Source organism: Anolis sagrei, chromosome 2 (genome assembly GCF_037176765.1).
Source record: "Anolis sagrei isolate rAnoSag1 chromosome 2, rAnoSag1.mat, whole genome shotgun sequence".
Lineage (NCBI taxonomy): Eukaryota > Metazoa > Chordata > Lepidosauria > Squamata > Dactyloidae > Anolis > Anolis sagrei.
Genome location: NC_090022.1, coordinates 120,212,042 through 120,238,052, shown reverse-complemented (window position 1 = coordinate 120,238,052; position 26,011 = coordinate 120,212,042). Strand labels below are relative to the sequence as shown.

The window sequence follows — 26,011 nt, the reverse complement described above, 5'->3', positions numbered from 1 at the left end:
GGGCAATTTCACACTGCGACAAACAGGCACATTTCACCACTTGAGGGAGCACCTCCTTTACAAATGTGCTAAAGCTTGTTATGATGAGCTAGTGTCACTTAACAAGCACAGTCTCAAACCTACAAGTCTCACCTGCACCCGGGGTGGCGGCTTTGTAGAAGGTAAAGCTGCTGTCTGGTTCCGCCAAGGCAGCACTGGGCAGAACCACTCAACTTCGCTGAGGTAGATGAGGAATGAGCATTCTGTGCCATCCACACCAAAAAATGCATAGCAGGGGTCTGATGTCCACCTGGCCCTCATCCACTGCAAGAGAAATGGGGTATTAGGCAAACCTTCACACCTGTGATAGTCAAAGTAGCTTTCAAGGGAAATGAATGGTGCTTCAGATCTGGATCAAGAAGATGCCTGCATTTCTCAAAGCTCATCTACTCTTTTTGGATTTTATCATGCGATACGTTAGGGAAGTTATTGACAATGTCAAAGCAGGCATAGTTCTTGCTGAGCTTGAGAAGATTCAGTGAAAAAAGCAGCATTTCAGACTGGAAAAGAATAACTGATGAAATAAGTCCTGAAAAATATTTTCAATAGAATCTGTGAAAACAGTTCAGAATGACTGGATTCCCAAAGGTGTAGCCATGCTAGAAACACCACAGATTTCCACGACACATTAAGCACTAAGAAAAGCTTTTTATGGACCAGAATCCACTTCATCTGATACATGAAACAAGATACATAACATTCTCATAAAAATTTGCTCATGGCATGAATCAAGGGGTCAACTACCACACTAAAGGACCAGACATACATGTATAAATTCATACATACATTATAATGGTTCCTTTCCTATCTGTAAGCAAAGTGTCATGTGAGAAACAGTTGTAAAATGATCTAACGCACTTCCTTCGCCCCTTAGAAATATTTTCATGACATTGCGAAAAATACCTTGTCATGAAGCTCTGGTAGTATCTATCAATTCACCTCTCTCAAAGCTTATCCTGCTTATCACTGTAGTTCGCACCAGCACTGGTCATCACAGCAAACAAATAAATGTTGCAGCCCTTGCCAGAACAAAGGCATGCTAGCGTGTATGTGTCAAAAGTGGCAAAGTGAGAAATCAATACAGCAGCACGCTAGCATAGAAATGTAGAGCAACCGTCCTCATACTTGGGAGGCAGAAATATAGCAAGGTTCTCAGGAAGTGATTTTGCATGCAAAGCAATAACCTCGGGCTTCTCTGTGGAGATCTATCATCCTCTATAATTGCTGGTGCCAGCCTCTTCCAAACTTAACTACACAAACGAATCCACTCAGGAGACAGCCTTCCACTCCCAATATGTAAAACACACCAATCATCCAGACAGGAGATCGAATTACTGCCTCCAACAATTAAATTACATTTAAAATTTAACCCAGCCATGGAAAGTGATGGCGGAAAATGACCGCCATGTAGATGAGACAATCAAAGTAAGGCATGGTTGTGTCTTGTTAATCTAGCATTTAATTCCTTTTGTCAAGTATTTCAATCAGTAGCATGTAGATGTATTTTTTTATTAATGTTTTTATTGTATGCATGTAGATTTACTGGGTTGCTGTGAGTTTTCCGGGCTGTATGGCCATGTTCCAGAAGCATTCTCTCCTGATGTCTCACCCACATCTATGGCAGACTTCCTCAGAAGTTGTGAGCTCTGTTGGAAACTAGGGAAGTGGGGTTTATATATCGTGGAAGCAGGAAGCAGCCAGGCTTTGAAGCTGCAAGGACATTCAACTGCAACATTCATACTTGCCTCAAACAGAAAAGAGTTCTTTCTGGACATTCCACAGATATATAAACTTCACTTGCCTAATTTCCAACAGACTTCACAACCCCATAGATGTGGGCAAAATGTCAGGAGAGAATGCTTCTGGAACATGGCCATACAGCCCGGAAAACTCACAGAACCCAGAGATTCTGGCCATGAAAGCCTTCGACAACACATGTAGATTTAAATAGTGGCTCATATTTGTGTGTGTGTGTAAATAATTTCTATCCATTTAAACATGTGTTCAGATATGCAGCTGAACTCCAAGACACCACCATGCAATGTAATGCTTTTGCTACATAAACACTTGAAAAGAATGCAAATATTCTCAGCCTTGTATGAAAGGGTGTCTCAGCCTGTCTTAACACATTACAAAAGTCTGACAAAGTAAATTAAATTCCAGGCTAACAAGATTTATAAGACAGGACCTTTGAATTGTTAAATAATTCCAATTATATTTTCATTGGAAAACATCATTATGTACTAAGCAGGTTCAACTAGTACAAAGTACAAAACTACTTTAATGTGTGCAAAAGGCAATAGTTTTGTGAAACAACTTTGTTGTATTTGTACAAAACAAGGGACTAAGCAAGTCTTTCACAGGAGACCTGCTTGGTCCCCTGTGAAAGAGTGAAATGAGCAAAAGATTATATCCCTAGTATCTTGTTCAAGTCAAGAATATGAACGACATGAGGCAAAGTATTGTGTGAGAAGCCAGCATCAGGTTGCAGTGCTTGCTTAGCTTATTCCCCAGGCCACAGATAACACTCCAGAGTAAAAACAAGCAAGGCAATAAATCCATTGGAGCTTCCTCACAATTGCTGGTATATGAATAATTAATATAGATGTAAATGCTACATTAGCACATTAATCATGCAATGCAGGGCAACCTAGTTGCTAAGGCTTTACACAAAGGAGTCGTGTAACCTCACTCCTTTGTTTTAACTTTTTCATTATCCTAACCTGCTCCATTGCTTGATCCTTTTGAACAGAAAATGTTAAGTATTCTCCTCTTTCAACAATGCATCCACCAGCAGAAATATAAAATTCTTCTGGGGCTGTCTGTAGTGTTAATCCTCTACTTCTATGGCTAGCGAATTTTACCTGAGATGTGTTACTTGTTGCTATTGTTTTTAGTGGTGTTCTAATGTTTGTGAATACTCTTTTCAAAATCTTTCACCATCACAGATTATTATACTCCTGTGAAATGTCCCAATGCAGAGTTCATATCCTGTTTCCACAGCAGCTGATAAAGAAAAATGATGATATTTTAGCCATTGATAGGTAGAAACCAAAGAGAGCCAATTTTACTGGCTATAATGGCTATTGCATTTCCTGCCTCCTTGGTAACTGTAGAAGTCCATTTTTGTTCCCCAGTTAGACACAGGAAAGCATCCTGTGTGCTAGTGGCAATGAAAATAGACCAATTAAGTCAATGGTTGAATGCTTTACTTCAATTGATCTATTCTAGTGAGGAGTAACAACAGGACTGAGAATGGGATGATAGTATAGCATTGTTCTGAAACAAATGAGAGTAAGGAGAAAGTTTCACCCCCTTGTTCTACCTGTTGTTTGAGTACTAGTAGGGACTGCTACCAGCATAGAAACTAACAAGCACAATAACCAGTGCCACCAGGCCACAATATAACAATTGTGAAAATAGTGAGCAGAAGAGTGGGCATTTGATGATGCTGAATAATATATGCAGAAGCAGAAACACATCTCCCACTAACTGAATCCAACTGCATCAAGCCACTATCCTTTTATAGTGGTCCGGGTGAGATATAAATACCTTATTAAACAGAGACATGTATGGGTTCTGCCCCTGTGTGCTCAGACTTTATGTTCCTGCTTCCATTCTCCCCTTTTTGACATGCCACAATCAAAAACTGTCTGGTCTGAGTTCAGCCCAGGTTCCTCTTAAGTCATAATCAGAAATCTTAAATTCAAACAAGCCTGAATCTTTAATCAACTTTAATTCAAACCATGATTTCAGACTTTGATTTGTTCCAAACCTGATTGTTCCTCCAATTCTGATGCACAGCAAAGTTATGATTAATTAAACTACAGAGACTTCAGTTATGTCCTGATTTTAAAGGAAGAAGGGAAAGCATGGCATGGGAAAACCCAAAACTCATGTACAACTCTCAACTGAATGGATGGACTGGTGTAGAATTGAACAAGTCCCACCAGCTCCTACTACTACCTTGGTTCTGTCAGACTGTAGTCCAGGATAGGAACCCCTGAGCATTTTTGCCTCTCCTTGCCACTGTTTGCAAGACTGTGTGGGCAGTTAGGCAGTGAGGTCCTAAATCTATCTGATAGCCCTTCATGTGATGGCTAGCAGCTCCCATGTCAATGAACTACTGCATCTACTCCAAGTTAATCTAGGAGCAAGCAAACTTACTGAGCTTCATCACCAAAGGAGCTTAAGAACCTTGGATAGCTCCTTTAATACTGTACCATAAAACCAGGACAAATTCTCCAGTCCTGACACATGGAAGAAGCCCCTGTAAACTGCACTTTACATCCTACAGTTTTGTTTTTCCCTGGAAAAGTGTGCAAATCCACCAATGGTCCTCCTTTATTTAAAAAACAATTGTCAACCAGACAGAAATCTTCCACATTTATTCCAACGAGAGCATGAATCCAAACTTTGCTTACTCACCTCTACTTTTCCAGAGCAGTCCGGGTACTTGGGGTCCCTTGGCACCTCACACTGGTCTCGTCTGCCTTCTATGGCTGTTGAGTACAGATGAGGTATGTATGTAAAAGGCAAAGGATCTAGTTGTGACCTGGGATTCTGCTGCAGAAGTTGGGGTGCTAAGAATACCAGCTTTTTTAAAGGAATATTTTAGTTATCGCTATTATTGAAAATGCAAATTGTCTTGCCTCTTGCCATTACTGGCATCCTATACACACCCTGACACACCAAATTACTAGGTAAACGAACTATCCTTGTCCGCTCTAACATATCTTGAACCTGTTGTACTCTAGGTATATGATTTCCATACCTCTTTAGAGCAATACAAAGGAATGCAAAAGCTGTTCAGGGTCATTTTTAATGGTCTGAAGAAAAATGCAATTATGAGCATGATTTGGGCCACCTGGTATACTATCTAAGTCTATTCTGAATAGCACCTAGGCAGAGTTCCTTTATCTATTTCTTTCTGTAAAGTTCTTTCACTACCATGCTTCTCAATTCACAACTTAGGCACCTTAATGGCTGGCCCAGATTTTACCAAAAGCAAAATTTGTGACAAAGGAGAGCTGTGTGTCTAAGGCGGTTACTTGAAAGCTTTTCAAAATATAAGCATTTTCACGCTGCAGTAGAAAATGGACATAGTAATTGGTTAAGTACAGAATCATCCAATGGGACAACTAGTGGCACAAATATAAGCAAACACAGAAGTACAGAGCAGCAACACTTTTGAAACAAGACCACCCACATGCCCCACAATTTAATGAGAAAGCACTCACAGTAGCTTTCTAACAAAGAAAGAAATTCATTCTTCGGCCACCTCCACATTCTCACTGTACTTAAAGGGTGGGGAGTAATTATATTGTTATAACCCCCATAACTCCTTACATGCAGTTTGAGGCTATCAAGAGTTAAAGTCCAAAACATCTGGAATTGTTTTTGAAAACATGAAACTTTCACCAGTCTTATACAAAAGGTAAAGATTTCCCCTCCCATTAAGTCTAGTTGTGTCAGACTTTGGGGGGTGGTGCTCATCTCAATTTCTAAGCCAAAGAGCAGACATTGTGTGTAGGTGCCTACTAGGCCATGTGTCTGGCATGACTGCATGAAGCACCGTTACCTTCCCACTAGAGCGGTACCTATTGATCCACTCACATTTGCATGTTTTCAAACTGTTAGGTTGGCAGAAACTGGGGCTAGTAGCAGGAGCTCACGCCGTCCCATGGATTCGAACCACTGACCTTCCGTTCAGCAAGTTCTGCAGCTTAGTGGTTTAACCTGCTGCACCACCACAGCCCCTTAGTCTTATATAACCAACAACTATTTATAAATAGGTACCAGAGGTCTTTGGCAAAGAATATATCCCAAAGGATTCCACAAGATGGTATCATGGCATTCAAAGTATTATAAAACAGATATAACTAAACAAGAATAAATACAATAGATATACGATTACAGATGGGTACAAAAAAGTAGAGTCACTATATTTGGCATTATGGCATTCCTTGCTCTCTAGTTTATTAAATCTTGGATAGCTTTTTGGACTCTTCTCTTTACTTACTCCCTAACTGTTTTTGGACATATTTGGGTTGCTTTGTTTCAATCACTGTTCTGCTCTTTTATATCTTACGTCTATGAACTTGGACTGACTTTGTTTCTCCTTTTTTCTTGAACTAAAGGTGTACTGTCCTGAGCATTTATTAAGACAGAATAAGTTATGCTAAAACCGATTCTCTGCTTTTTAGGGCAATGGGTCCACCATAAGAGGCTTTTCCTCTGGACACAATTGGTATGCCCCATCTCCCCTCCTGAGAAAGAGAAACGGGGGGTATGTGAAAGTAACTCTTCCTTTTTGTTTGTCCTCCTTAGTCAATTTGTTCAGACATAGCAAGTGAAGAGGGTGCAACAGAGATGAGAAAGTGCAGCAGAGAAAGGGGTATTTAGGGGCTGGCATAGACTGGGACCAGGGAAACAGCATTCACAGGTTCCCTGAAGTCATCCCTCCAACTAGGTGTGCTGATGTAAAATAAAGTAGTTGCTACCATTCCCCAGGTGGAGTGCTTTGTGACACCAATAAGGTCCAATTTTGGATACTTCTCTATTATTCATATAGTACAAAAGCTAAAAGAAGGAAACTGGCAAGGGTGTTATAAACTATTCATAATATGTTCCATTTGTTTTTATGAACAAATTGCTGAAACCTTTGCCATTATTTATGTCCTTAATGTTAAATAAGGTCTTTGCCACACTAGTTCATTAGAAGTCTTTGCTGCAGATTAAAGACAGATATTAAAATTTTATAATAGAACAGGAATTGACAATATTTTATTGACTTCCTTGCACTCCTTGCAACTCTCTTCATGTTCAGGGGAAGACAACAGTAAACACCATTTGGAGCGTTGAGCCACAGCTGGATGAAGACGAATGAGCAGGAAAGCCAATATTTAATACCTGAGGGTCACAGCTTGACACCACAGTGAGACAAATGTTCAGAAAATGCTTTTGAATCTGTCACATTAATTATCATAATGAAATCTATTTAAAAATTTCAAAGTATTAATCTTTGGTTCAGGAAAACCAAAGCTTTATAGTCCAGAATGGGTGATAAGACTTTAAAAAACAAAAAAAAATCATCAAATGACAAGGTATGAACTCCTGGTCTGGAAAGAACAGTAGGAGCGTGATTGTAGGAGCAAAAGTGTCCTTTCACAAAATCATAGAGTTGGAAGAGACCTCGTGGGCCATCCAGTCCAACCCTCTGCCAAGAAGCAGGAAAGAGGATATGGGAAGGGAAGCACCAGCCAAAGAATCTAAATCTAAGACAGTTTGATATTAGATGTAGCAGTAATAGGCATGGATGGGGCAAAGCATAAGGAAATGAGGCCTTGCTCACACACATGAATATGAATGCATGCACACAAACATATATCCATACACATTCATTCTCTCACACATGCTCATAGCAGTTCCAGTTAGTGGATAAAAGCAATCTGTCTTTGGTTTTCCAGCTTGATCAGTTTTCAGATTGGTCAATTGAAATCCAATTGTGCTAGCAAAGCAAAGACAGGCTGCTCTCCATAAAGCTGATTGGCCTGGGGTCACCTTTATATTGCAACTAAGGCCCCTTGCACGCAGCTGAATATCTGCTTTGAACTGGAATATATGGCAGTATGGACTCAGATAACTCAGTTCAAAGCAGATATTGTGGGATTTTATGCCTTGATATTCTGGGTTATATGGAAGAGCCCTTAGTATGGGAGAGAGGTCAATTTTAATCCTCCCCTGCCCCTACTACTCTCAGTAAAAAGAGAGACCTTGAATAGAAGTGTGATGTCAAAGTCCTTTCCTTCACTTTGAGGGAGTTTAGACAGGAACAAGCAGCAGGTCCCAGTGGAGCTCCTTTCTTTCATACTTTGCCTTCTTAAGATGGTGAGACTCTGGTTAAGTCCTTGACATGTTCAGACAAAGCAGGGGAGACTGGCAGGCCAGACTCAGCTCTAGCTCCAAGGCTACAGACTCCACCATAGGTAGCTGCAATTTCCATATCAGTGAGTTTTAGTTCAAACCTAAACACATGATTCAAGATGCTGAATGTGCTTGAGAATATAGCTTTGCATTCTGGACTGTTATCGAGAATGAACTGACTGCCCTGTTGATATATGAGCCAGTGGCTGCCTCAGAAATCCACATTGCTGGTTTTGAGTACAAAAGAGCAGTGTTGAAAGAATCTGATTAACTAAAACTGAAACTCTAGCACTTAATATTAGGATTTTATCACACTAGCCTGTTGTCTCACAGAAATCACATTGTTTAAACAAATGGCAATGTACCAGTAACATAACAGTTTTTTTTTTAAAAAAAATCACTATCATGCTTCTCTGAAATTGTGCTATTGTACTCCCACCCCTTGTTTCTCCAATTCCAGTCATCTTTTTTTCATATCTTGTCTCGTATCCCCCTCGCTTTTCCAAAGGCTTTGCAAAATAAGTCTTTTTACCCATAAAAGACATTTTAAAAGTGTCAGAGAAGCAAATACAGGACCCTTTCTCTCTTTTTTTATCTATTTGAATACATCTCACTCAATTGAAAGGGGCAACTCTGCTAGTAGTCAAGTGAGAAGAAGGGTGCTGAGTGGTAGCCCAAAGGGAGGAGACGCTGGGTTGCAGGGGAAAGGGGGAGGTGTCTCCTTGCAGGGTGCCATGAAATTGGAGCTAGTCGTCCATAAATGCATAATTCGTCCATAAATGCAGTGAAGTCAACTACAAACCACATCCTGCAGCAAGATCAGTCACTGTTGGAAACAGCAACCTTCTACAAGCCACTTATGCTAGTTATTTGTTATCTATATCATTCAAATTGCTTACTCTATTGTATGTAAATTTTGATATGCAGTTTTCTCTTAACTCTGTGTTGTTTGAGGTTGTGGAAGGTACTACAGACCATGTGACCAGATCTGGGACTATTCAGACTGAGACTCCATTTTAGAAGTCAGTTTGCATCAGAAGCAGTGCAGTACAGTTTAGAAGTCAGTAGTGTCAGTATGCTACAGTTTGTAGCAGTCTGTATTGAGCCAATGTTTAGTAACGCATTAGGCTGAAGAGAGTGTTAGTCTGTATGCAACAAAGGAGAGGCTAAATCAGAATGCATTAGAGAACTTACTCAACCAATAAGAAATGTACCTTTATGCTGAACACATGAAGTTTGTGAGTAAATCGACTATGTTAGTTGTAACAAAGACTACCTATTTTTGGTATGTTGAGAGCATGATTTAAAAGCAATATATTTTATGGGAAAGTAGATGTTTTTGGGCAACTGAAATAACACTTTTGAAAACCTGCTATATATTTTGTGCATTGGCATATCTTTGTTCCTATCCTTTCAGAAAGATCACCAGGTATATCAGTCTAACAACTGTTAAAACTAATTTGCCTTGCATGAATACTAATGGATATTTACCACTAAGGAGAAGATTCACTCAATTCATTTGTATTTAACTCTTCTCAGGAAGATCATAATTTACAAAAGGCTTGTGATTATTCCAAATAGTCAGGTTCAGCACTTGCGATGTGCAGCTTTTGCCTTTTCTGAAGCCAGCTTGCTGTGGGATCAGACAAGGGTCTATATTTTCCATAATTCTATGCAAAATAAGTCTCTCCAGAACTTTGTAGAGGTGGCACAACAGGGAGATTGGTCTGTAGCTTTTTGGGTCGTTACGGTCTTTGCCTGGCTTCAAGATGGCGATGACTCTTGCTTTCCTCCAGATTTTGGGGATCTGACAGGATGCAGTGCAGTTGTTCATCAGCTCCAGCAGCCAGCGCCTTGCTTTTGGACCTAAGTTCTTGATTTGTTCCATCCGTAGATCATCCAGGCCAGCTGCTTTGCCATTCTTACATTTGTTGAGAGCCATGTCCAATTCAGTAGATGTAAAAGGTTCATGGAGGTTGTTGTTCTCAATCTCTGGTTGTCTGGCTATTGGTTTCTTTCCCACTTTGGTGGCAAAGTTGGGTTTCCCATTCTTCAGGAGTTGGTGTGCTATCTGATCTGCCTTTATGTTGGCATGGGTATTAGTTTGTGAGGGGTCGTTGCTCAGCCGTCTCAGCAGCCTCCACGCCTTCTGGCTGCTCCTGCCCATGTCGACCTCTGTGATCAACTTGATCCACTGTTCTGTCTTGGCTTCAGAGATGGAGGACACAATGCTCTGCGCTGCCTGAAGGGTTTGTTCACTAAATGGGTCTTCGTTGTGGAGCCTGTAATAGTTTTCCAACAAGGCCGCTGTTTCAGGACTAATGCCCTGAAGGTAGTTGGTTCTGCAGCCTCTCGGTATGGAGGCCCGTGAGCAGGTTTTCACTATTTCAAGAAAATGGTCGTATTCCTCAGGGATTGGCACGACCGATGTGATCATGTCATCTAACATGTCTGAGAATTTAGTCCAATCTGCCTTTCTGAAGTTGTATCTTTGTTTAAATTGAACTTCTTGAGGCCTTATTGTTGGGAACAGTTGGCATATTATTGGTCGGTGCTGTGTGTTTGGAATTGGTGGTCCCACTGATTTAGTACATTGCTGTACGATGCTGTCGCTCACAAATAAGAGGTCTGGGTTATAACCTCGGTGCCATCTCCCGCTGTTGTAGGATAGTGGGAGCTTGCTATCATGGATGAGTGATAGTTTGTGCAGTTCAGACCAGGACAGGACAGCCTCTCCATTTTTATCCTCTTGAGCATAGCCCCATATGTGGCTATGGCTGTTGAAGTCCTCAATTACTACCGCCCTTTGATGCCTGTCAAAGTTCTCGGGGGAGGAGAAGCAGAACTCTTCATTTGGGGGCTTTTACACAGAGGTGATGGTGATGTTATTAAGCTCTACTGTTAGAACCTCGATATTGTTTTCTTCAGTATTGTGGGCACTGCTGACTTGGAGGCCTGGTTTGACAAAGACAGCGCTTCCATACTGCGCATGTGGTCTTTCCGCTACTAGGATCATTCCTGGAACTTTGGGTCGTTTCTGTCGTTCATCCCTGTGTGTTTCTTGGACACACAGCACCTCACATTTCTTATTTCGGCACAGTTCATAGAGCAGTTGTTCTTTGACAGCTGACATGCCTTCGATGTTGATTGAGATTATTGTCATGGTTTATTTATTTTATTTATTTATTTGATACACTTGTATACCGCTAATATCTCAGCCTGTGCGGCGACTCATTGCGGTTTACAACTTGTTAAAATACAATAGTCACTTAAAAATATAAAATAAGATATCAAAATACAAGACATAAAACATACATAGTATGAACATACTTAGTATCAGGCCACCAATACAAGTCGAAAACATCTCATAGTTAAAATCGTAATTCAGTTCGTTATCCTTGGTTGCAAGTCCATGGTCAAAATAACCTTACATCGGAAATTAGTTAAAAACTTGCTCGAACATCCAAGTTTTTAGATTTTTCCGAAATGCCATTAGCGAGGTGGCTGATCTTAGTTCAATAGGGAGGGCATTCCAAAGCCGGGGGGCCACCACAGAAAAGGCCCTATCTCTCGTTCCCGCGAGCCGCACCTGTGAAGCAGGCGGGATGGAGAGAAGGGCTCCTCCTGAAGATCTTAGGGTCCTGGTGGGCTGATAGGCCGAGATACGTTCGGATAGGTATGTAGGGCCAGAACCGTTTAGGGCTTTAAAGGTCAAAACCAGCACTTTGAATTGGGCTCGGTAGCTGATCGGTAGCCAGTGGAGCTGGTACAGCAGAGGAGTTGTGTGCTCCCTGCGCCCTGCTCCTGTTAATACCATGGCTGCCGCCCGTTGGACTAGTTGAAGCTTCCGGGCCGTCTTCAAAGGCAACCCCACGTAGAGAGCGTTGCAGTAATCAAGGCGGGATGTAACCCGCCTGAAAAGGACCGTTGGTTGTTTTGCTTTCTTGTTTGCATGCTGCAAGTTGTCTCTGGTTGCTTCTGGATCGAGAGAATAGGCCGTCTACGAAGACATTGCCCAGGGGACGCCCGGATGTCTTGCAATCCTGCGAGGAGGCTTCTCTCATGTCCCCAGATGCAGAGCCAATCTTAAGAAATGGGGCTACAGGGTGGAATCCTCGGCATGCGAGTGCGGAGAAGAACAAACCACAGACCACCTGCTGCAATGCAACCTGAGCCCTGCCACATGCACCATGGAGGACCTTCTTGCAGCAACACCAGAGGCACTCCAAGTGGCCAGATACTGGTCAAAGGACATTTAACCAACTACCAAGTTTGCAAAATCTGTGTGTTTTTTTTCTTTTTCTTTTTAATCTGTGTGTTTGTTTTGTTCTGTTAGAATTGTAACACCATGGTATGGTTGCTGATGACACGATAAATAAATTCCAAATAGTGTGAATGCCAATTAATCTCCAAAAGGGTCATGTTTCCAAAAGGCAATGGAGATTTCAGGGTTTCCAAAAGGTTATGATCTTTAAAAGGCCATGCTTTTCCAAAAGTCACAGGGACAAGGAGAGGGGACAAAAAAGGCAAATAAATTGAGCTTTGAAAAGAGACGACACTCACATGGGATTCAAGGCAAAGTGTTTTCAATGGTGTCGCTGGGGATTTTTTTTTTTTGAGGATTAGGAGGAAATAAACATCTCATTGTTGCATGATTAAAGTGACTTCTCCTGTAATCCCCTTCCTTAGCCTATTAACACATTGGGAGGGAGGGGATCCTTTAATAAGCAAACATACCCAGGAAGCCAAAGACTGAAGATGTTGATGGGAGAAGAGCAAATATAAAGTGTTCTCAAGATGATTGTGTGTTGCCAGTGGCGCACATGCTTTCCTGGTAATGGGCTGCTTCTGATTGAGGAGCTTGCTGTTTCAACTGTGAGCATTGTTGCTGGGCATATCTGGTCCTCTGCTTGTCAAGTATTTTGCTGACCTAAATTATTCCCTCTCTGGAGGACTTGAGCAGAGCCAGTTAAAGATCTCATCCTCTCCATGCTGCAGGCTGTACTATGTAATGGAGGGAGGGGGGGGGGAATCAGCGTAGGGCAGACTGACCACTTCCTCCTTCATTTCCTTTCTGACTGACTGACCAGGGTTGCAGTCACCAAAGGAAGGGGGCAAAATGGCAGCACTGACTCCCAAATAAGAATTCTGCCCCTACTCATAAAACGTCAATACTAACATAGATAAAGGTAAAGGTTTCCCCTGACATTAAGTCTAGTCAAGTCCAACTCTGGGGGGTGGTGCTCATCTCCATTTCTAATCTGAAGAGATTATTGTCCATAGATACCTCCAAGGTAATGTAGCCAGCATGACTGCATGGAGCGTCGTTACCTTCCCACAGAAGTGGTACCTATTGATATACTCACATTCGCATGTTTTTGAACTGCTAGGTTGGCAGCAGGAGCTCACACTACTCCCCTAATTTGAGCCACCAACCTTTCAGTCAGCAAATTTAGCAGTTCAGCGGTTTAATCCACTGCGCCACCGGTTTCGGACATAAGATACTAGTTCAGAAGATTATTTAGCAAAAGTTAAAATATTTATATCATTGGAGAACAGTTTGTTCACATAACAAAATTAGGCTAACAATTATATGAACACAATGACGAACTAAACTAGGTTAACCAATGTAGAGGGGCATGTACAGGTGTACCGCCTTTTTTTGAGTTCTGTTAACACCAGGACATCTTGGATGGTCTTTCCCCTCATCATGAGAATTGTGTAGCTTCAAAAGTAATAGCAGCTAATTTATAAATCACTGCAACCAGAAAATTATTGCAAATAGAAAGTTTGAGTCACAGAATTCTGTTATTTTAAATCATTATCCCTTATATTTGACATAGGGCCCTTCCAAGCAGGCCCTATATCCCAGGATCTGATCCCAGGTTTTCTGCTTTAAACTGGATTATATGAGTCTGCACTGCCGGATAATCTGGGATAAACAGATATATCCTGGGATATAGGACCTGTCTGTAAGGGCCCATAGTCATGCATAGCATACTAGATTAATTTGAGAATGTTGTGCCTCAGTAATTCACTATTCTTTAAAAAGAGATGCCAGAGTTACATTTTCAGGAAAATTATATGCTCTAGCCTCCTCAAACCTAGAGCAGATTTGGGGAAGAAACCACCAGTTTGCTTATTCAGACCTGAGTAGAAGACATGATCATTAATTAAAACAGCCCCAGAGAATTCAGGCTCAGGTCAAGTCCTTTCCATTGTAAGATATAATAAAACCGAAGCTACTGTTTTGTTTTGATAATGAATGCATCTCTTACGTTTTCCATTTAGGAGACTGTTGCGAAGAATCTGGTCCACCTTCATTGCAATGTCTGAGACATTCTGAGCAATTGCTTGGATCCTCTCCATCAAGCCAACTGCTGGATGGAACCTGAAAAGTAAGTAAATAGACAATAAAGCCATGATTCATTCTTGTCAGGCAGGCAAGCTTGCTTGTCAAAAAGAGCAAAAAGGGCCCTTTGCTCTAAAACAACAATTCTTTGAAACTGCAAAGCCAGATGCTGACAGGAATAGCCCTGCCAGGGAGAGGGATGCTGCTTTCTGGCAGAGAGGCGGGACAGAGGAGAGGAGACTGATGGCCTCGGTTTTTCACAGCCTTTTATCAAACTGACTGCTAGAGAGAGAACAGCAGAGGCCAATCAATGGTCATTTCTGAACTGAGCAGAAATGACCATGGTAGTTTCTGAACTGCCCTTGGCAGGAATTTGAATTTGTCCACCATATGGACTATTTCTGATCAATAGGGACTTTCTTCCTTCAGGATCAGCGTTGATTTCTTTTATCTTCTTATATTGTCCCTTCTTTTCTTCTCTTCCAACTCTGCACAATATTCCTTCTCCTTATTTTATCCATTAACTAATTTGAACTCTATTTTTCTACCATTGATGTCAGTAAACTATATACATATCTTAATTTCTTTTGTTAGTGGATTAGTACTATGCAATAATAGTTGTATAAAGTAATATGTATTGTTAACTCTGATAATTTCATTATCTTTTATCTGTTTCTCAGACTAGTGTTTTTTAAATATATATATATATATATATCTTAATGTAAACATAATATTATTTCAAACAAACACCTGAAAAGGTGAGATTGTGAATACAGAAATTCTGTATTTGAAGTTATATAATTTTATTCATCAGGAAACATTGAATAGCTGTTCAGTACAAGTACATTTAAAAGTAAATTTTAGTATATGCAATTTGTGAAAGGGCTGAATTTTCTCAGAGCCTGGAAGTGATGGTATTACCTATGTTATATTGTCATGTCTAAGTCTAGAAATTTTAGTAAAAAACAAACCAAAAATCTTGGTTGACTTCTCCACAGATCAACCTGAGTAGTGTACCTTTATATATTTAAATGGAACCATCCCCTTCTTAGAACAGAGTGATGAAATGCAAGAGCACGGCCTTCCCCAGAACAACTCAAAAGTATCACTGGGACACTCCACCCCTCCATTCTCCACTGTGGTGCCCCTTCTACATTTTTGAATGCCTACATGGGAAGATGGTGGCTATGGCCAGGAGCAGCTGGCCCATGAGGCAGTGGGTTCCTCTCTCTGCAAAATGATCCTTGGCATCCATAGTCACATCAAAATCCATAATGTTGGCTCCAAAACTTGCCCTAGATTTATACGGGAGGTTGACTACATGAATATATACAGTAGTTTCTTCTGTTAAATAACATAGAAATCCTTTTGGTTTTCTCCCAACTAGATGATACCATTCACTCTAGTTGTATAGTAATTCAGCATGCAGGTAAATCCCATAGAGTTTGGGGGGTCAGGAGTAAGAAAAGGACTTTGGCCAATGACTGTTACCCCTGTTATTTTTCTCATGTAGTCAGCTATGTTTACTAATTATTATTTATTTCCCTATTTCTTTGTTTCTAAGATGCACCTTTTGCCCGTATACACCTCTAAAATGGGGTGAATCACAGCATCTATCCATCTATTTTTTTTCTTTTGGTGGCACTGAAACTAATGTGCATCTCACAATCAATGGCTTCTTAGATCTGAAGAAATACAGTATTATCTCACCTTTCTCCCAATATAGGGATTCAAGGCAGCTATCAACAAATATGGCAGAGTATAATGAAAACAATGCAAATGCATCAGCACCAAAGCAGTTTCAAATCATATGACATACTCATATGAAATTATCTCCAAAAATATCAGATTTATGTAAACTCAGAATAGTGTCCTTGCTAAAAAGAAAAGTATAGCACAAAAAGAGAAAAAAGAGAAAATATTAACAAATGCCACACTTATGCTTATGGTAATTTTTCTTAGTACTAAAGTAGGGCTGAAACACTTCCTTGGGCATGTTGAGGGGAACTTCCAAAATGTGAGCTATTGCCTTACTTGGAAAAACTACAATGTATTAGTAAAGGAATGAGTACTGTTAAAATTAGAACAGTCATTATTGCAAGTTACTGTCTGGGTTTTTGTTACATAGCTACACAGGACATTACCATATGTGATAGCACACACACCATTTATTTATTATTTATTTATACTTCATTTATATCCCATCCTTCTCACCTCGAAGGGGACTCAGGGCGGCTCACAACAAGGCACAACTCAATGCATTACATACATATATGGAATAACACAACATATACTTTAAAACTACATAATTAAAACATATCAATTTTAAAACAATTAATTAAAATCACACAATCCAAAGGCATATTCCTGGAGCTATTCTGATTGTCAAGCCATTGTGGTCCTGCAATGTGGATACTTATGGTCACTGTGAAAGGCAACATTACAGTGCTATGCTTCTGGGTTTAAAATTTCTTTGGGGAAGAGGAGCAGGTGCCATCACAAATGCTGGAGAACCTCACCACATAAAGTAAATCCCATGATCAGGGGCTATTGAGAAGCTCTGCTGTCAATAACCCTTGACGGCCTCATTATGGGGAAGTATTGGATCGGTAATAACATCATGTGATAGAACTAGCACCAAAGACGGCAGTTTGCCAGTTTGCCACTTTTATGCAATAAAGTTCTACATATATTATTTTTTAGCATCACTTTTCAAGGTCTGTCCTTGTGACCCCGAGGAAAGATAAGTGCTGACTCGTGAAATGTAAGTTATTTGTGCTTTCAATACAAGTCAACCAAAAGAGATCTACTTTGCAGCAGGACCAACAGAAATTGGGCTATGGAAAACAAGTCATGTAGTCATGTCTTCCGTGTGCTCTCCTAAGGGGAATTGAAGATCTTGGATGCAACAAAACAAAAATTCGCAAAGACATTTCTCTGCCAAAAGATTCTAGCTATTTTAAGACTACAAACCAAGAAGCTCAATAATGTCTGTCAAGTTTCTAAACTTCCAAGTAAGGGTTTTGTGTTATTTGTGATACACAAATGCATAAAGAAGATTTGGACAAATTAAACTTTGGCAGAAATGATAAAATGTGCTAAAATGAAAAAAAAAATGTTTCTTTCACTAAACTAAAAACAATGCAATGAATTGGTGTTGAACAGAGGAGTAGGAGATGGAATGAAGGAATAGTTCAATTGCACAGTTAAAATATACTTTAGGGATTAGAGATTTGTCACTACTTTTACATGGCAGGTCTCATTTTGTCCAATTTGGTGAGGGTGTCTAGGAGGAAACTACGTGAACTGTACATTCAGTAAAGAAAGAACAAAATGCTAATAGCTCATATGGCCTTTTTAAATGACACTACTACACTGTGCTGTTAAATTCTTATCAATACAGTCAAATCGCTTTGTTTTGAGGTCTTAAGCAGAAGTGTGTTAGTTCACATGCAGGCTGGAAAACTTCAGGTTCAGCTAACGTATGACATCGGAATCTACACAAGCCTACTTAGAGGAAAAATCCATTTTTTTTCCAAAAGTGCTGGCTTCCAATACGTGAATAGAGCTACAGTCTAGATACTGTATTCTACAATTAACCAATTTAAGATTTGGCTACTTCAAACATATCCAAGGGGTGTTCAACTCAAACTGGGACTTTTGAGTTTCTAAAATAAAATAAAATAAATTCAAGGAAACTGCATTCCAACATACTCCCTTGCTACACTTATACCAGTATTTAATTAATGCCTGGAAAGCTTTTGCATAAAGATTTGTTAGAATGCCTGAAACATCCTAGGTTAGCCTGCTTCACTTTGTCATCAATGCTGAAATGCTGGCTTCCAAGAAACTCCTTTACCAAGCTGCCTTGATACCCAGAGTGTGCTAACTTTTCAAAGATGCAAATGTTCATGGATCATTTTGTTCACCGTTCTCACAGAAAGATTGGTTCCTTCTGTGATTTCATGATAGGTTATGTGTTGATTATCCTGGATCAGGAATTCCATACACTGAATGTTCTCAGGAACTTGAACTTGGAACCACCATGGCTGGGATCATCAATGATGGACTTATGCCCATCATTGAAATGTTTACACCACTCAAATGTCTTACTAAAGGCTGAGTGTATCATCACCATACTGTGCTTGAAGTCTTCGGTAGATATCCATGGGTTTTACTCCCTTTGTTCACAAGAAACTTCATCAGAACATGTTGTTCCATGCACACACTAATACTGTTGTCTGCCATCTTGATTATGTCTCTGGACTGGCCTATGACATGGGCTACCTATCAGTAATAGGACTCACTAGACACTTACTACATCATGCAGTATTGCCACACTAGCATCTATTTTTATATTGTAAAATTAAAAAGTCACTGTTTAACTTGAATGTCCCTCATAAATTTGGCAGTGCATTTTACAGAAGAGCCAAAATGTACATGATGAATTGTTGAGCAGTCATATTGCATTGAACATGCCAGTCTGAATACTAACTGGATTATATCAATAATGCACCCTTGTAGAACAACAATGCTGCTGGAATAGACATGCACAGTAGGAATACACTGCAAGTGTCATAGGTTGTGATGGTATGGGTGGAGCATCGCTCATGCAGTTCCACCTCGCTTCTGCTCCCAAAGGCACTTCTCAAACTACCACAGCTATTTACTGGCCAAGGGTAAGGATACGAAGTGTAGGAGGTGACCGCACATAACCTGGCTGAAGTCCTGCAGTTGAAGGAAGAGGATTGATGTTGCCTTCCAGAATCTTTGTGATGCACCCTTTGCTCTTTGCTGCTCTCACCTCCAGTTAGTAAATGGCCATGGCAGTGTTCTTCACTGCATTTGAGCTGCCAGGAAAGGGATGTTGTATGATGAGGTATCAAATACCTTCCTTTGCAATATGTGTAACCTTGACTTATATGCTAACAAGATTCTGGCCATTGTGTAAATATATATTTGAAGAAAATAAATAAGTTCATATTGGGGGGGGGGGGGATCATAAACACTCGAATTGTTGCAGAGTGTTAGCCTCTCTGAGTCTCTCAAAAAGGGAGAGAAAGCAGGATATAAAACAAAGAAAACAAATATATTTACAGTTGGAAGAAATGATTTGAAGCACTTCACTTTTGTCTGTCTCTCTGTCCTCTCTTTTTCATGTTTTATTCCTGTAGGGTACCTAATCCAGAAGAGAGATTTCTGATAAATTTGAGGTGAAATCCAATGTTGAACAGATGGGATGCCAGCTCATACAGTGGGAGGAGGGAATAAAAAAACCTGCAGGTGAATGGTGTAAAATTCCTCCCCCTGATTTTGGGTGGCATCTCTTCCCACTGCAGCCTGTAAAGGACATCTGAGTATAGTCAGCTCTTATGAAGACAGAGCCTTTTCTGTGGCTACAGACCCTTCAGAGGACAGGATGAGAAGAAAGTAAGGAAGGAAAGATCTATTTTGTATGTACACTTTGTTAGATGTCGTCCATTTATTGACAGTGACATTTTTCATGGCCATTCAGCTCCTAACACAACACACTCTGTGTATCCTTCACTTCTGCAGAAGTTGAAAAATATATAAAGACTTATTTTCTGACCTATTTAAACATTGGTTTTATGGCACACCGGTAATTATGGTCTGAACACATCACAGTTGCAATCATAACATAGGACCACAGTAGGTTGTCACTTTCCTAGCCCACTCTTTATCCTGCTGTAATTGAATGGCTGCTTTTTAGCAAATATAATAAAAATACATAATAATAAAACTTTATTTCTAGACCGCCTCTCTCCCCAGAAGGTTATATAAGAATCAAATGCATACTACTTGTTAATTTTAATGCTGTAATTCATATCTGCAGAATATGTATGACCCATAAGCTAAATGTGGTCCACAATCTATCATAAACTGCCACACACTTTCCTTCCTAGTATTTGCAGCTGCAGTTCTAGGCATGTAGTAATTGTTGTCCAGTTTATGGAGACCTAAGGCAGGGTGGTGAACATATGGCATGCATGGCAGAAGGGGCATGTAGCACGCTCTCTCCTGGCACATGTCAGTGTAAACAAGGCTTAAGACAAATTTCCTTGATTCCATGCAAGTTTCCTATTGTAAGAGAAAACATTCACAAAATGGATCATAGTTAGCACAGTGGTCTCTCCTAATCAATGCCTGAAATTATTCCAGAAAACTGGGGAAGAAGACCTCTTATTACCTCATCAAAAAGGCCCATGGATTCACCCTGCATCAGAGTGAATCTCTGGGCTCCCAACAGGGAGTGAAGGGAAGCCACCACTCCACGCGAGAGAAAGACAGGCGAATCGGCCCATCTAATGAGGTAGTAAATGAACCCCCTGTAGAACTCCATGCTGCCTGCAACTTTTCCACTAGATGCTCTCTGATGCCCCAATTCTCCAATACATGTATTTTTTGTTAAATTTCTCTCACATGTCCTGTGGTTCTTTTTCTGTAGGAATGTGCTGAATGAAGCTAACAAGTAGAAATATGTTTGGTTGCACAAATCTAGTATCAGAGATTTCTCCGCCATTGTAAACCAGCAGAAATGTTCCAGCTATAAAGCTTAACTACTGCAATATTTGTGCAAATAAAGAAAGTTTAAAAGAAGAGCAATGCATATCTCCCTCGTTAACATGGGGACTGGAAAAACTGCTGTTGTACTTACATACACATATGTTCATTAGTGTATTTAACTTTACAAGGCCCTTTCTGGCAGCCATGAGCATATGTATATTATCTTTCATTCACTTTCTTTGGAGTTAGGGTTGTAGGACCTCAATGAAAGTGGAAAAACTGTGAATGTAAAAAAACATTATCTGCCTCTAGACCATGGCCATACAGCCCGAAAACACCTACAACAACCCAGTGATTCTGGCCATGAAATCCTTCGACAATACAACAACATTATATTTTAAACCTGAAATAACATATCTGTAGGAATCTCTAGTTCCTCTAGTGCAACTCTATGTTCAACTTGCAATGGAAACCTATGAATGCCTAGAGCAGTGTACTCTTTAGAAATCCCTAGATTCTCCAGCCTGACTCTAAAATCAACCTCTGCCAGTAGTTGACCACAGGAATGTGCTGGATCTAGAGATTCATAGAGAAACCTTATTAATCAAATTATGAACAACCAAATCCACAAAACTGAAATCCACAAATGTGGAGGGTCGATTGTACTAACAGCTCAGGATGACACTCTGTGCATTCAATGAAGTGGCCTGCAGTCTTCAAAAGCTTATTCAACCATAACTGTGTTCATCTTTAAGGACTTTTTGTTGTTGTTATGGACCAGCATCTACAATGTTAAGGTTGGCCTTCCCCATTCTACTGTGTACCTCACTAAAATCAAAAGGACCCTATTCTTGTTGAAAGAATGGGACCCTCTGTAAATTACATATGGCCTTAAAGAAAGATCAGCACAGTGCAATGGGTGGGGATGACTTGAGCTTGACGTGATGCTTCTTATTGTAAGAGCCAAGAAAGGAGAGTGTCAGTGTGGTCCAATAGATAATAAACTTGGCTCTGTTCAGGAAAAGTGTCGCTTCAAATCCCAGTGCAGCTATTGTTTCCTCTCACAAATTGTTACCTCTCAGTTTCTCACTTCTCCATTTACAAAAAGAGGTCCCAATAATTGGCTACTTCACAGAGTGTCTCTGCAGCTGAAAGAGCCAAGCAATTTTCAAAGCACTTTGTGGATTGTGATGCTGAATGGGAAGTAATAACAGAGTTCTTCCTAATCTAGGAACTGAAGCCACAGATTCTTCTCCTTTTTCTCCCCCTGCCACCTCCACTGTATTCTTACATTGCAAAGAACAGACTAGGGGGTCTATTTTATTCTAAAAAATCAAAGCTACGAAGGCAGATGAGCAGATTGCAGTTATTAAAGAGAGATCCTAATGGGAGAATATGAATCCAGACATATTTCCTTTTGCCTACCTAACACATGTAGTTGTCCAGTGGACAGGGTGATCTATATTTTAGGGAGAAATCTTTCAGGTGGCCTCCCATATGGCAGACATAACATTTTTCTGAAGTAAAACAAAATCCTCAAAAGAGTAATACATTTATTGGCCATTCAAAATGCATAAGCCTTTATTGGTTAGCTGATAACAGGTATCACACTTCCATGAATTTTGTTCGTTTTGCTGTATGGCCAAGGGGGCTATCCCTGAATATTTTTCTGAAGTCTTAGTGATTCCTATCATGTAGTCTCAATGCATAATTTCAGGCTGCCCATAGAAATAAAAGGGAAAGAAAATGCTGGAATATTTGTTTTACCTAAAGAAGTAGCAAACTGCAAATTAAAATTCATCTCTTTGCCCACACTAGAATAGCTGCACGGGATGTGCAGAACGAAGAGAAAAGTGGAGTACAGTCAGAAGAGGGAAGGCATGGTTAAAATGCTCTCATTTGTGAGCTACGTACCAGCCAGACTCCTATAAGTCTGTTCCATTTCTCTTCACCAAATAAGTTTACTGTTCTTTGAGTTGAAAAAGAGCTGAAGCTTGTTCAGAAAACCTTTAAATGGCAGATAACACAAACTATGAAAGCGGGGGTTGCAAGGCCCCTATACCTTTTATCCAAGACTCTTAGTTGCCATCCCCTTTTAAAAAGAAATTTCATGTACAATAATGTGGCCAAAACAATGGAGAAATGTCAGTAGTGGAGATGCTTGTGGGTTTCATCAGGACTCCAACCATTTCTGCTATATTTTACCACAAAATAAAGAATGAAAAAGGTGGTAGACTGATAATAGAAGCAAGCTAGACTACCTGATCCCTTTTAGATCAAAACAGGAAAGTTTAAAAGAGCCATTTCCAAACTATAGTGCTAGATGTGTGTCTGCTGTCAGTTTTAATATGTATTTAAGTCATATATTTGATCTGTTTTAATTGTATTTGTTTTGTATTTAATTGTTAAAATATTTTACTGTTTTTAAAATGCATTTATCTGCAATTAATTCTATCCTACTGTTCCATTCCTACGTTATTTGTTTATATTTTCTAACAGTGTGGGATTTGCATTTTAGGAAAGAGCAGTCAGAATTTTCAGCCAGACAGATTGTGTGACATACGACAACAGCTATGTAAATCGGAAGCCCTTCCACCCAGGCTTTATGGACTCCCAAAAATCCATAAGGACTCCACCCCACTCAGACCCATCGTGAGTGCCATTGGATCCCCCACATACGACCTAGCAAAATTTCTTGCTGCACAGTTACAAAGCCACATTGGGCTCACTACACACTACATCAAGGACTCAGCCCACTTCATAGAAAAAATCAGCAATCTCAAGCTAAATACCAACGACAAACTGATCAGCTTTGATGTGGTATCTCTGTTTACCATGGTCCCGGTAGCAGACACCATGGCACTCATCAACCAGAGGTTCCCAGAAGACATCACAGCTCTGTTTCACCATTGCCTCACTACCAGTTACTTTCAGTGGGACAATGAATTCTACGAACAGAAAGATGGAGTAGCTATGGGGAGCCCTCTCAGCCCGGTCATAGCTAACTACATGGAACACTTTGAAAAACAAACCCTGGAGACAGCAACCAAAAAGCCCACTATATGGTTCAGATATGTGGATGACACCTTCACCATTTGGGGCCATGGAGAAGAAGAACTCAACAGGTTCCTGGACCATCTTAACAGCATCCACCCAAAATCCAATTCACAATGGAAAAAGAAAATGAAGGAAGACTGCCTTTTCTAGATGTCCTAGTCATCCGTAAACCAGATCAACAATTGGGTCACACCGTCTACAGAAAACCCACACACACAGATAGATATCTACATCAAAACTCCAACCATCACCCAAGTCAAAAAAGAAGCACTATTAAAGCCTTGGCAGACCGTGCAAAAAGAATCTGCGAACCCCACCTCCTCCAAGATGAACTGAACCACCTCAACTGGGCTCTCCAGGCCAATGGATACTCCACCTCAGATATCAGAAGAGCTGCAAGACCGAGAACAAGCCATGAGAGTAAAGATGAAGATCCACCCAGAGGAAAAGTGTTCCTGCCATACATCAAGGGAACCACTGACCGCATAGGGAAGCTGATGAGGAAACACAACATACAAACAACCTACAAACCCACCAAGAAAATCCAACAAATGCTATGTTCAGCAAAGGACAAGAGGGATCCTCTCACCTCTGCAGGAGTCTACCGTATATAATGCAGCTGTGGACAAGTCTACATAGGGACCACCAAACGCAGCATTGCCCAAACACGAATCAAGGAACATGAAAGGCACTGCAGACTACTTCAACCAGAGAAGTCAGCCATAGCAGAGCACCTGATGAACCAGCCTGGACACAGCATATTATTTGAGAACACAGAAATGCTGGACCACTCCAACAACCACCATGTCAGACTACACAGAGAAGCCATTGAAATCCACAAGCATGTGGACAATTTCAACAGAAAGGAGGAGACTATGAAAATGAACAAAATCTGGCTACCAGTATTAAAAAAAACTCTAAAATTACAACAGCAAAACAGCAGAGAGGAAACAACCAGGCACATCTTAACACCTCTCAACAGAACATTTTCCCAGGCACAGGCAGGCCTTCAAATGCTAATGAAGGTGGTCAGCAGAAACATTCACACCTAGCTTCAGCAGAGAGCTCTTTGCCCCACCCCAGTCATTCCACAGATATATAAACCCATTTTCCTATTTCCAACAGACCTCACTACCTCTGAGGATGCTTGCCATAGATGCAGGTGAAACATCAGGAGAAATGCCTCTAGAACATGGCCCTATAGCCCGAAAAAACCTACAAGAACCTAGATTGTGTGCTGTGCTTGACCTGCAAACTTCAGGATTCCATAGGCTGGAACTATGATAGTTAAAGTGGAATCATAGTGCTATAACAAGGCTGCATCTGATGTGATTGCTTTGCATAGCATGTTGCCTATGAGAAAGAAATTATGGAAAACCCATTATGGAAATGTAGGTTGCTAGCAAATCAAGCTAACTATCCAACAACATTATTTCCCTATTAAAAATATTCACACATACACACATGCCATCCTAAAATATTTCTGAAAGTGAATATTGTCATAACACTATGCTGTCTCCCCTTGAAACTCAATTGTACAGCTTTTCTACCACCCAGACAGACTTTTTAAAAAATGCATAAAATGTCATGATGAGCAAAACTTTAGGATTGCTGTCCAGAGTTAACTCAGCAGGAAAATGTGTCCTGATTTCAAGTCCCTTCTGTTTAAGTGTTATGATTGTTCCTGAACAGATCAGTGAACCTGAAGGTTGAAATTTAAAGCACCTCGGTCCTCATGGGTTCTCTTTTTTTAAGAAAAAGAAAGAAAGAAAAGAATGTTGCTTCTGGTTTCATGAAGCTTCACAGTTAGAGCTCTTGATTGAAAGGCTTTTGCTGGCAGGAACCCAGTTCAAAATCCTTCACCCTATGGTTTATGGCTGCCAGTATTGGCCCTTCATGCTACCAGAGAGGAACTACATATCCTGAAGCTTAAAAAAAAGTAAAACAAAGCAGCACTTCATTTAAAATCAAGGCATAAGGCTTGCTGTGGAGTGATAGGCATAATGAGGAAGTTTGTGAACTTTTGGCTACTGACCAGGTGCTAAGGATAGGACATTCACCAACCGGGCACTATACTTTTTATTGATTTACCCTTATATTGTTTTTAATTCT

General features: G+C 40.3%; 1 protein-coding gene across 2 annotated transcripts in view; it reads right to left on the bottom strand.

The window, feature by feature from the left end:
• MGAT5B (alpha-1,6-mannosylglycoprotein 6-beta-N-acetylglucosaminyltransferase B) overlaps positions 1–26,011 on the bottom strand; it is a 233,755-nt gene that overhangs the window by 78,199 nt on the left and 129,545 nt on the right. For both annotated transcript variants that reach the window (XM_060764586.2, XM_060764587.2), the window contains 3 exons: positions 14,244–14,356; positions 4,468–4,541; positions 133–303 (listed from right to left, as the gene is read on the bottom strand). In XM_060764586.2, the coding sequence (XP_060620569.2) occupies positions 133–303; positions 4,468–4,541; positions 14,244–14,356 (358 nt within the window). The remainder of the gene's footprint in view (positions 1–132; positions 304–4,467; positions 4,542–14,243; positions 14,357–26,011) is intronic.